At 40.8% G+C, this 12366-nt stretch overlaps 1 protein-coding gene across 1 annotated transcript; it reads left to right on the top strand.

The window, feature by feature from the left end:
- The first annotated feature begins 23 nt into the window (after positions 1-23).
- On the top strand, positions 24-11599 carry si:cabz01101003.1 (ubiquitin carboxyl-terminal hydrolase CYLD). The gene is made up of 16 exons (XM_039822685.1): positions 24-227; positions 885-1002; positions 1575-1732; positions 2393-2884; positions 3351-3456; positions 4591-5036; positions 5284-5449; positions 6034-6175; positions 6698-6820; positions 6906-6997; positions 7108-7171; positions 7982-8180; positions 8286-8394; positions 8618-8736; positions 9954-10161; positions 10259-11599. The coding sequence occupies exons 1-16, from the start codon at positions 57-59 to the stop codon at positions 10441-10443; spliced, it is 2898 nt and encodes a 965-aa protein (XP_039678619.1). The 5' UTR covers positions 24-56; the 3' UTR covers positions 10444-11599.
- The last annotated feature ends 767 nt before the right edge of the window (positions 11600-12366 follow it).

The raw sequence follows: 12366 nt of genomic DNA, 5'->3' as shown, positions 1-12366 counted from the left end.
GAAGGATTTAGTTCCTCTGCGAACCGGCTACACAACGTTATAAAGACACGCGTAAGATGTCAGGGGCCCACGAGCAAACCAGGAAGCGCCGCCCCCCAAAAATGTTCTTGCTCTCGACAGACCTGAAGGTCCAGGACCAGCTGGAAGGTACCATTCGGCTTCTGCGGGGGTACATATGCCTGGAGCAAGATTCGGGCAAGAACAGAGGTGACGCCCCTTGGTTCAAGGTATTGGCATCAGTAACCTACATTAGTTTAAGGCGGCATAATTAATTTAAGGTAAACAATTAATTGAATTAATTAGCAGTTATTTCGATAATTAACACATAGTAATTGTTAAAGCAAAAATGTCAGGATTTGCTGCTTTTTTTGTCATATAGTAGTACTATTTCTGGGTATAATGAACAAAACAAAAAAATGATATAATTTGTACGTCAATTGATACTGAACTATATTGTCTTCAAAGAGGAACTATATTGTCTTCCAATATTTTCTATCATTCGAGGGATCTTTTTCAGGTCGTTTTATGAAGAATAATTACCTCCTTACATGGTTCCTTTGATAACAAATGGTTGTTCACCCTAAATTAAAGACCAATAAAGATACTTTTTTTTTTTTCTTCAAACTTTTTGATGGAGTTACAATAATTCCTCACCACCTGGCCTTTGGTACTCTCTCACTGTAAAAGACTGCATAATGTGAGACCGATTTTTTTTTTTTTACTTTTAAATCCTAAAGTGTGCCTCCTATCATGGCACTCCTTTTTTTAACTAATCTCACTCCCTCTGAGTGTAGTACTCTGTCATGTATGTGCCTCACCCTTAATTTCTTTCCTCTTCTCTCCCTTATATTTGTCTTTCTCTCCACCTCCTGTTTTCTCCACAGGTGTTAGACAATGACATCATGTTGAAAATAGAGAGGAAGTTTCTGCTTGAAGTCCCAACTGACCTTAACGGCCTGTTGGAGCCTGTATCTGACCCAGAGACTCGCCTAAAACTTCTGAGTAATTCATTAATTGTTATTTAGTAGTAGTGTTACAGACAGTACTGTGCTCATGTACTTGTATTAGTATACTGGACATGCATGTGTTAATAAGAGGAGAAACAATGGGGAATGTTATTGCAGTGATAGTAGTGTAGTAGTAGTAGTAGTAGTAATAACAATGAACAAACTAGGAGAATTGGTCATGAAAATCGTGGTAATAATGATGAATGTAATAGTAGTATCCAGTTAATGACAATTGTAGTAGTAGTAGTAGTAGTAGTAGTAGTAGTAGTAGTATTAATAGACATGGGGGCAGGCGCAATAATGAAGAAATACTAGTAGTAATTATTAAAAGAGATTTTTGTGGTGTAACATGCTGTCTTAGTACTTTTAATTGTGTGACCTTTTTCATACATGACATATAAAGGCTCTGAGGACAGAGTTAAAATTTGAAGTGGGAAATGGGAAGTAAAGCCAGATCACATTTTTTGTCACTTCGATACTGGCCTATTTGATAATGCTCTGGGATAACTAACAGCATATGTACATCAGTTATTTCCTCCCTCTCTAGTTTTCATTGTATTTTTCCAGGCAATCCCGGGAAGCTGCAGCATTTTGCTACTTTGCCTGTCGATTGTCCGCTGTGGGTCCAAATAGGCCAACATGACGAGCTCGCGGAGGCAGATCTTAAATACATTGGACCGCTCACCAGAGGGAGCAGCGCTGTGCTTTTTGGGGTACAGCTCAAGGTAAACATGAATAGAGGATATAAGAAGAAACCTTTTAGCATCCCACATAGGTTTTAGGATATAACACTATTAACATCAAAGTTATAATCTCTAAGATTTGGCAATACAGCTCTGATACATTAGGAGGAGCGTGATATAAAATTAAAAACAGTAATGCTGGATCACATGCATGCCTTGTTTCCTTTGAATCCCAAATTTAAAATCCATCCGCTAACAATCAAAAAGTACAGTATAGAGAGGTATTTACAGAATGTACATACATTGAATGAGTATTGCTGAAAAAATGGTGACCATAAATTGTGTGTGGTTTGATTTAATAAAAATCTTAAGGATTAAAGCTACATAAATATCACAAAAACGGCAAATATCCAAATAAAAACATTCACACCTACATACAGGGTTCAAAATGAACTTTTTCATCCACCAGCCAAATGGCTAGTGAATGTTCAGTTTTTACCATCCATTCAATAGATTTCGATTACCGTTGTTTTTTTGGCTGGTGAGTAAAGCAAATTTTCCAGCCAATTGCATATCTTACCTGCATTTGGCTAGTAGGTGGTGCTTAGTTTGAACCCTGAAAGTACAGTTGATTTACATGATCAGGGGAAAGAAGGCTTGATCACCTTGTTGTGTGTTTTCCCCTCTCTGTCTCCTCTGCAGGGTTCAGCAGTAGGTAGAGGAGTGAGCAACGGCTCCTTTAAGGGCCACCGTCTCTTCAGCTGCCCCGAAGCCTGCGCCCTCTTCGTCCCGGTCAGCCACATCAGGCTCCGCCAATGGCCTAGCAACAATGGCTCCGACGCACACGAGCGACCCCGCGAGCGAGTCCACCGCAGCAGCAGCAACGGGCATCAGAGCAACGATGACCGCCATCCTCATCAGCAGCAGCACAGTCATCACATTAGTTTCCACCAGCATCGTCCCAGCAGCCCTCCTCAGCTGCACGCCTTGGGCATCGTCCCTCGGACGGCGGAGTCGGCGCCCCTCACAGCTAAAAACCAGGTCCAGGTCCGATGCCCTGCGTCGCCGCCGCCATTCCACATTGGCCAGCGGGTGTGTTTTCCCCTGGAAGACAATGTCTATGGGGGGGAGGTGCGCTACTGTGGTCTCCTGCCCGGCCGGTCCTCGTCAGGGATGTACGTCGGAGTCCTGCTGGTCAGTACGACAAAGTTGTGATTATATGAAGAGTCAGATTCCAAATTAAGTTTTTATCATTAATAATTCTAATTAATTATTAGTTGTATTTATATCTATATATCTATATTTGTATCATCTTAAACATTTTTTTTTTTTTTTTAAAGCACAAAATTAAGACAATTAAACAATTGAACCTTTGTCAAATGTCACTCCCCATCTCTCTCTCCCCTCATTTGCTGTCATCTCTCTACTGACGAAGTTGGATGATGTACATTTTCCTTCTAAGTGATAGAAATACGTTGTAATAATGTATGAGCCATTATCCCTAGCACAGTCTATGCCTTTTGTGATGTAACTTATTACTGTATTCCTAATTAAGGCAGTCATATGTGTTTATTAGAATAGTTTTCCACTAGATTTGAATCCCTTCTCTTTGAGAAGCAGTTGTGTCTGCAGCTTTTATGTTTGACTTTGTGTGTTACAGGACGTTCCTGTTGGTAACTGGGACGGGCATTGTAAGGGAGAGAAGCTCTGCCACATTCCTTCCCCCCTCTATGGACTACTTCTGCCAATCACCAAGGTTTCCTCAGGTACACTCGCAGTACGTTTTTAAGCATTAGTCGACAGCCATTTACAGTATAATCAGGGAACCGGTAAGAGTTCACTGTTGTTTACGGGGATACTCTGACAGGATATATGGCTATTTATTAACCTTTGGCCTATTGTTGGAATCATTTGCTCAAGTTATTCCAGGTTACCGTTTAGTTATATTCAAGTGTCATGGCTTACTGGAACAGAAAGCAGCTAAAATGAAATTAGCCGTTATAATGTACATTTTATTATTTACAGCTGTACTTTTCCTACTGGGATACATCAAAATGTCTTCTGTGAAAAGGACATATGTGCTTAGATTATAAAGGAGATTTCAAAGTTGAAAGAACACTTAAAGACCAAAAAATGTCCCCTGTAGTGGGACAGTGGTGGCAAATTAAAATCTTGGACTTAAAGGTCCAGTGTGTAACGTGTTTAGTTGTTCATTATCAAAATCTGTGTTGCCCGTTCACAAACTTGTCCTTTTTCATAAATATTTACCACCACCCTCAATTCCAAGTATTCCTATTGGCTTGAAATTTTACATTTGCATTCGCATGAAATGGGGTAGACGCTCCATATTCATGTGCCATCTTGAAATACATCAGCCAGTAAGGGACATACAGGACATACTGCTCTGCCTTTCGTTTTCGCTGTCACATGATAAACTCCCAGGTGCTGCTTATGCTGCTAATGGTTATCGTAGCTTCCCGGCCCGGGCAAGTTTGAAGAAGGAAACATGGGGGACCACACGTATTCAAAATCCAAATTTCAGGAACAGGAGTCTTCTTCTTTGCTCAGAAAAAGAAAAACAATTTTGAAAAGATCAAGAGACCGGCTTTTTGAAGCGTGAAGGCTACCGTAGCTGGAATACGTACCTTGAACTACGTGGTGCGAGAGAGTTGATTGCGATATATAACGCTAGATGGGAGAAATTCCTACACATTGGACCTTTTAAATGTTTTGTTGTGATCAAATAATTTTTATTTTTTTTATATTTTATGAGGCAGTAAAAGTGCTTCATGGAAACACATAAAAACACTTCATATACAGGAGACTTTACACCTATTTGTATCTATTTTGTGTGAAAACATTTCAGGCAACGTCTAACTCTTGTTCCATTTTGTCCACAGAGACGAAATCCCAACGTCACAACCCTCCACACCAAGTTACCAAATCCATCCTGAAGCCAGCACTGCCCCCTGTCACTAAACCAGGTCCTGTGCCCCCATCTGCCTCTGCTCCCAAGGTTGCCCTGATGCCCCCCAGCAAACAACAACTTAAACCTCCACCACTGCCGCCACCCAAACCCACCCAAAAGGCCCTGCCTCCACCACCTCTTCCCCCTCCCGCACCCCGCAGCCCTACGTCGCCGACCGCCACCGACCAGCAGCAGCACCTCAACGGGATACCTGACCCACCCGACGGTGTAGCTGAGGAGGAGAAGGGGGAAGCAGGACTGGAGGGCGAGCTGGAGGTGGGGTCAATGGTTGAAGTGAACGACCCGCCGCTTTTTGGGGTTATTCGCTGGATTGGACGGATCGGTGGGATTTCAGAGCCAGTAGCAGGAATTGAGCTGGTAAGGTGAAAGTTTATTAAGCTGTTTCTTTTGGATGATTTATTAACCATGTGTGCATTTGGCAGCACTTAGTTTCTTCTATTTTTATATTAAAGATGAAAACCATGATAAACACATGGAATTCCTCTGATATCATTTTTTTTCTTCCAACAACAGCAAACTAAAGTACAGTCACCACACTGACATGTATGATATTGTATCGCAGTGTATCACACTGATAAAAAAAAAACCATTGTGTGTGTGTCAGGACCAGGAGCTGTCTGCAGGTACAGATGGCAGTTACCTCGGTGAGCGTCACTTCCGTTGCCCGGCCAACAAGGGGCTGTTTGTCAAGCTTCGCAACTGCAGACGGGACTCCAGGTTTCCCGCCCCTGAGGCACCTGTCAATCAAGTGGAGCGATGCAACTCTATAGGTAGGAAAGCATGGTCTGGTGGTGTCTGGCAAAATGACTAAACTACTGTGAAAAAAAAAGTACTTTAAGAGAAACTTTAGTGCCAGTATCTAACAGGGGTGGGAATCACCAGAGGCCTCACGATACAATATCGTCACAATACGATATTATTGCGATTTTAAACATAATGCAATATTCTGCGATTGCAATTTATTACCTTTTTTCCAACTTCATTTTTTTCCCAATTTCAAATGATATCCCCAAAAGGAAACTTTGTCAGTATCTGTTTTATCTAAAAAGATACATTTCTCTTTGTTTATCTCACTTCAATTGTATTGCTGCAAAATGGGATTGTCAAGCAGACAAACTGACCAACACATATATAATAATAGATTGACACTTCGATACAGTATTGCCACGGAAAATATCGCAATACTATGCTGTATCGATTTACCCCACCCCTAGCTAACGGCTATTGGAGGAACTGGATCTAAATACACTTCTTCACTCCAGCCATGATATTTGCGTGCCACGTGAGTGTGTATTTGAATGTAGTGTATCTGAATGTTTTTATTATGTAATCCTGTCTCTTGTGTGGTTCCCAGCCTTTGCAGAGTGGGGCAGTGAGCGTGTGGAGGATAACACTCCTCCTGTGGACGGGGACGAGGCCACTCAGTTCTACCAGGGCTGGAAGAGAGGCATCCAGGGTCACCTCAACTCCTGCTACCTGGACGCTACGCTGTTCAGGTAACTTCTCAGGCTGTTTACATACTCGGTAGTAACAGAGAGGATTGTCAGGATAAAAAGTACATTAAATATATCAACATCAAATTCAAAAACACGTCAGTTACTCGACCTGTAATATTATGCAGCATGTTCCTAAAAGTCATTGTTTTATAGCTCCTCTTTGCTTCTGATTAATGTAATGGTGATTCAACTAAAAGCCACTAAATCTATTTTTAAAAACTCTGGTTGATCCTTCCTATGAGAGTCTGTGTTGTACATGAAGCGGTGGCTTTTATTGATTTTCCAGCTTAATTCAGAATAAACAGAAGACGTGGCTAGTTAGGATCAACACGGATTGCTCCCTTGAACTAACGGATAATAAAAAGAGACTTCAATTCTATTCTGTGCCTCACTGGGATACTACATTGGTAAATCTGATCTTACAGCTGTTTAGGTGTAAATGCTGAAATGTATCCATAACAAATAGATTATTATGTTTCCCCGGTCATCACCTGTATGTCTGTTTCTCTCTGTGCTCTACAGTCTGTTCTCCTGCTGCAGTTCAGCAGACTGGGTGTTGTTTTGGCCCTCTGACCCTGAAACTCACAAAGACTCCAGTCAGGCTCAGGACCTGCTGCGTTGTGAGATAGTCAACCCCCTGCGAAGGTGTCTAACTGTGTATGCACACAAGTAACTACAGTGCTATTGCAAATGCATTTGCTCCTATTGATACATCAGTGGTGTTTTTAAGGTATGGCTATGTGTGTGCCAGTAAGACCATGGCCTTAAGACGACTTCTGGAGGCTGCGAACAGAGACACAGGTTTCACCAACCAGGAGAAAGGTACATGTGTCTCATGGATTTCTGTCCTACCTCCTGCATTAGCACAGCAGGTGTATGTGTGTGCATGTGATCAGACTGAGGAATGCTGTCACGCTGTTCTGTTCCGACAGATCCTGAAGAGTTCCTCAACAAGCTTTTCCAGCTCCTCCGAGTCGAGCCGCTCCTCAAGATCAGGTTATGACACACGCACGCACACACAGCACACATAGCTTCACTATCACACAGGCCAAATGTTCTTCTTTGATATAATGGAGGTTGAAAAGGCTCTCACACTGGCTGGGAGTCAACTCAGCTGCGTTTGCTGTATTCTGCTGTGAGAAGGTGATTAAGGTTGTGATCACGCTCGCAGGTCGTTTTCTTTAGTCCATCACAGAGAAGTTACCCGGCTTATGTTTTAGTTCCTTATTTGTTAAATTTTGCTCAAGTAAAATGTCACATAGGCTGAAAATGAGCCCGATATTTCATAACCAGTGAATTCATAAACCTAGACAATCAAATCTATTTGCAATTTGTCTCATCTTGACTCTGAATCGGTGGTTTCAAGATGATTACCAGAGTAGGGAAGCACAAGAAAAACAAATTTCAGCCAATTCTTCAGACTTTCCTCAAATATTTATATTTTTCCCTTGTTAATTACTGGATGATTTTACGTCTTCAAGCCTCTAAAAAAACCTTTGAAAAAATAACTGGTGATATTTTTTTATTTTAAAGAGCCAAAAAAGGTTGAGAACAATGAGATTTTCCCTTAATTTACATTGTTAAAGATCCCCTCTAGACATGGTTTAAGACATAAAAATACTATTAATGGAATAATAATTTGTGTCTAATATCTTTTTTTTTTTTTCATGTAAAGTTCAATGACCTGGTTAAAAATGTGACTCAGCGAAACTTTCCCCCCTTTAGCAGATGCACACATTTGACACGTTTCTAAATCTGAATTACTTACATCAATTCCTCATCTTTTCTCTTTCCTTGTACTTTCAGATCGATGACTCAGCGGCCTCAGGAGTGTCACCTCTACCAACTCTTCCCGCCTACGCTTCCTCCCTCCTCGCCCTCGACCGTCTCGCCAGTTGACTCCCCCATCCCTCTCACCTCGCCTTCGCCCAGTCGGATGCGGGTCGCAAGCGTCCAGCAGCTGCTGGAGTCCTCCTTCCTCCACGCCGGCCTCAAGTTTGTCGAGGTGACAGAAGGCGTTTGGTGTTTTAAGCCCCCAACGACTATATTTTACTGTTTGAGTCACCCGAGACTTTAACTATCAGGTCATGTGTTTTGATCACCCCACCAGACTCCCTCCTGCCTCTTACTGCTCATGCCTCGGTTCGGAAAGGAGTTCAAAATGTTTGACGCCATCTTGCCCACCCTCAGCCTGGACATCACAGACCTGCTGGATGACAGTAAAGACAATTTTTAAGGGGGGAAAATCTACATTTTTGCTCGTTTTTGGTACTGGTTTCACTCTAGGTTTAGTTTCAGATGAATACAGATCAGATTTTCTATCATTAGTTTTAGTTTACTTCAAGCAATCTTAAGATCTAGCTAGGTTCACATCAGTTTTTGTTCTGTACCCAGTTTAGTTTTAACTGCAGTGTACTTTTTGTCTCTCTTTGTCTTTTTTAGCTCTGAGACAGTGCAGTATCTGTCAGGCTGTAGCTGAGTGGGAGTGTCTCCAGTGTTATGAAGACCCAGATATCACTCCCGGTCATCTCAAACAGTACTGCCAGACCTGCAACACACAGGTATCCACTTCTTACTGTGGATCTGAGATTAATTTGTAGCCTTAAAAAAACAATGATTGCAGGTTTATATGATATAAAAAAGAAAGAGGTACAGTACAGGCCAAAAGTTTGGACACACCTTCTCATTCAGTGTGTTTCTTTATTTTCATGACTATTTACATTGTAGATTCTCACTGAATGCATCACAACTATGAATGAACACATATGGAATTATGTACTTAACAAAAAAGTATGAAATAACTGAAAACATGTCTTATATTTTAGATTCCTCAAAGTAGCCACCCTTTGCTTTTTTTGATAACTCTGCAAACCCTTGGTGTTCTCTCAATGAGCTTCATGAGGTAGTCACCTGAAATGGTTTTCACTTCACAGGTGGGCTTTGTCAGGGTTAATTAGTGGAATTTTGTCCCTTATTAATAAAAAGCAAAGGGTGGCTACTTTGAAGAATCTAAAATATAAGACATGTTTTCAGTTATTCTACATTTTTTGTTAAGTACATATTTTTTGTTCATTCATAGTTTTGATCCTTCAGTGAGAATCTACAATGTAAATAGTCATGAAAATAAAAAGGAAACGCATTGAATGAGAAGGTGTGTCCAAACTTTTGGCCTGGACTATATAAGTTCAATGTAAAACACTCTTTAAGCGTGATTTATACTTCTGCGTAAAATGTACGCCGTGGCTACATACGTAGGTACGTGGAGGCACGAATCTACGCCGGACCCTACGCCGTATCCGGACGTGCACCTCTCGAAAAATGTAACAACACGGCGCGGCGACGCACGTCGTGGTTTGGTAGCGTTACATTTCCTCATTTCCTGGTTCTCCTTCTCCATAAACAACATGAAGGAGAGGGTTCACTTTTCCTGCTACAGATTTCCCACCGTGGTCCGAAAGAACAGGGGAGACACTTTGTTTCTCTCACCATGACTCTAGAGTCGCTACTCGCTCCGAAGCTAATCGCCGTCACTCAATCACTTTTCCCTCGCTCTACAACACACTCCCTACACACACACACACACACACACACATCCCGGCTCGATGCAGACACCAGCGCACAAGTATAAACATCAGGCGACTTACGTAGGCTACGGCGAAAGCTCTGCATGGAGCCTCCGCAGAAGCATAAATCAAGATTCACCCTCATTTTCAGTCTCTTTAGTGTCTTTTTTTTGCTTTGCATATTGGCTTTGATGGTCTTTTCTATTAATCACCAGGTCCACAGTCACAGGAAGCGGACGTCCCACGGCCCGGTGAAGATTGCTGTCCCCGGGGGAACGTGGACCGGCCCTTTGCACTGCACCCGCCGACGAATGTCTCTCTTTGCCGTAACGTGCATCGAAACCAGCCATTACGTGAGCTTCGTCAAGCACGGGCCCCTCCCCACCGACTGGCTGTTCTTTGACAGTATGGCAGACCGGGAAGGTGAGAGATCCTCACTTCGATACATTCTAGTGACAGGATTAAAACATAAAAACAAGCACTGTTAAAGCGCTCGTATATATATATATCTCTCACCCAGGTGGCGAGAACGGCTTCAACATTCCCCGGGTGAAGGCGTGTCCAGAGGTGGGCCGCTACCTCAGCCTATCAGAGGATGCGTTGAGCAGAGTTGACCCCATCTCCTTACGGGAGTCCGCCCGCCGTCTGCTGTGTGACTCCTACATGTGTCTGTACCACAGCCCCGAGCTCAGCCTGTACAAGTGACCCAACGCACACAGACGTGAGCGTGGAACAAGATGCTGTCAAACTGATGCTAACATATTATACTCAGGCTTAGTCTTATCTTAACCGTCAAATGACGTCCAAATTAGTAACTTTTGGGTAATGATAATCAAAGCCCCTGTTACTTTATCCAGTAGAATATGAAATGTTCATTAACACCGATTTTCTTTTTGGCCCTGTTCATACTTTGCAGTAAAATGCATCAGTTTGTGCCTAAATAGTCGGGAGTTTTCCCGACTCTATTTCCTAATCCAAACAATGATGACACATGTACATAATCAATTTGTACAATTTGTACAATGTGAACTAAACTTTAAGAATCTTGTCATCAATTCCTTATATTTAATGTTACTTTGTATTAATTTGAGTTAAAAAAAAAAAAAGACCAACGAGATATGTCATTTCCAGCTTCTTAGATAGAAAACCGCTGTGACTTTGAAACTGGATACCATTTTTTTTTTTTGTAAAGCAGGCGGGACATTTTTTCATCCGGATGGTTAAAAGACTCTTTTAGAGAATTCTGTTAAGACGTTCAGAACTGCAAAAGTGTATTTAAATAACATTCTGGGTTTCAAAGATTGCAGAGTATTTATTTTACAGCAAATTGGATGCTTGGCTTTTTCTGAATCGGGTCTCATTCGAGATGCATTTGAGAGCTTTTCTACTGCAATTTGGCCTGGATCTACTGTAGGTCATATCTAGTTATACTATCTGCTTGAAAAAGGAAAGAACAGGGCCTCAGAACTACAGTACATGTAAGCTAATTAAATATCAGCAGTATGATCTAATGTGACTAATGCACAAACAGCCTGTAGTACCCGTTTACACTCATGAACTTGATAGTAAATGAGTCTGATGGGTGGCAGTACTAGTCTTCACACCTGAGTTTACCTGTGTCTTTATACTGCTCTCACTGTACAGAACATCTGTGCCTGTAACTTATAACACATGTACACTTTACAATTCAATTTGCACTGCTTCATTTACATGTCAGTATGTGTGTATATAATAGCATTGCCTTCAACTGACTGTAACGATTGCACACGGATGCTTAAACGTTTTTATTGTTTCCAGGTTGTTAAATATAATACAGCAAACAATGGAGAAACAGTCCTGACTAATAAATGATACTCTTCTAGTTTTCTTTTTTAATGTTTCCACAAACCTGCAGATGCAGCTTGATACAAGGTACTATAGTGCATCCAGACATCACACCAAATAATATAGAGTATATAAATAAGTAATAAAATACCTTAATATAAATAATATAAAAACATTTACCACATAATTTTTTTGTCTTTAAGATAATATATATAATATATTAAGAAATATATACATATAATATATGTAAATGTACCCATTAAATGATGTGATTGAAGTATTTCTCCCTTTATTAAAACAAATATAGCAAATATATAAAGTATATCTTGTGTATACAACTTATAAACAACCAAAAGGAACAACTAATTGGATGACCATGTAAAACATACGTAGGTGTTTTATGTTTAAATGCTCTTTTGTTTGTACGTTCAGCTAATTAGTTCAAAGTTTGGCTTCCCTGCTTGTAAATTTTGTTTTATGAATATAAATTCTGGTCAGAATAACAAATAATGACATAAAACTGAGAGCAAGAATTCCTGTCATTCTCAAAGTAATGTAAATTGAGGGAAAATAAGATCAGCAATAATTCTTGACGATTTAACTCAGTTTTGTATAAAAGCAAGATCAAAACCAATGTGATAACATGTTTTTGAGCGTCCCACAAAAAAGTACAGCTTACATTATCGTCTTTCTTTAAAGTATACCACTTTGACTTTGTTTATCAGGGGGGGAAAAAACAAATAATACCAATATATTTCCAATAAAACTGGACCAATACAGTATGTCTTGGTGAAACAGTTGATG

This window comes from Perca fluviatilis, chromosome 14 (genome assembly GCF_010015445.1).
Source record: "Perca fluviatilis chromosome 14, GENO_Pfluv_1.0, whole genome shotgun sequence".
Classification (NCBI taxonomy): Eukaryota; Metazoa; Chordata; class Actinopteri; order Perciformes; family Percidae; genus Perca; species Perca fluviatilis.
Note: the sequence above shows the minus strand (reverse complement) of the source record. Positions and strands in the feature narration are given on the sequence as shown.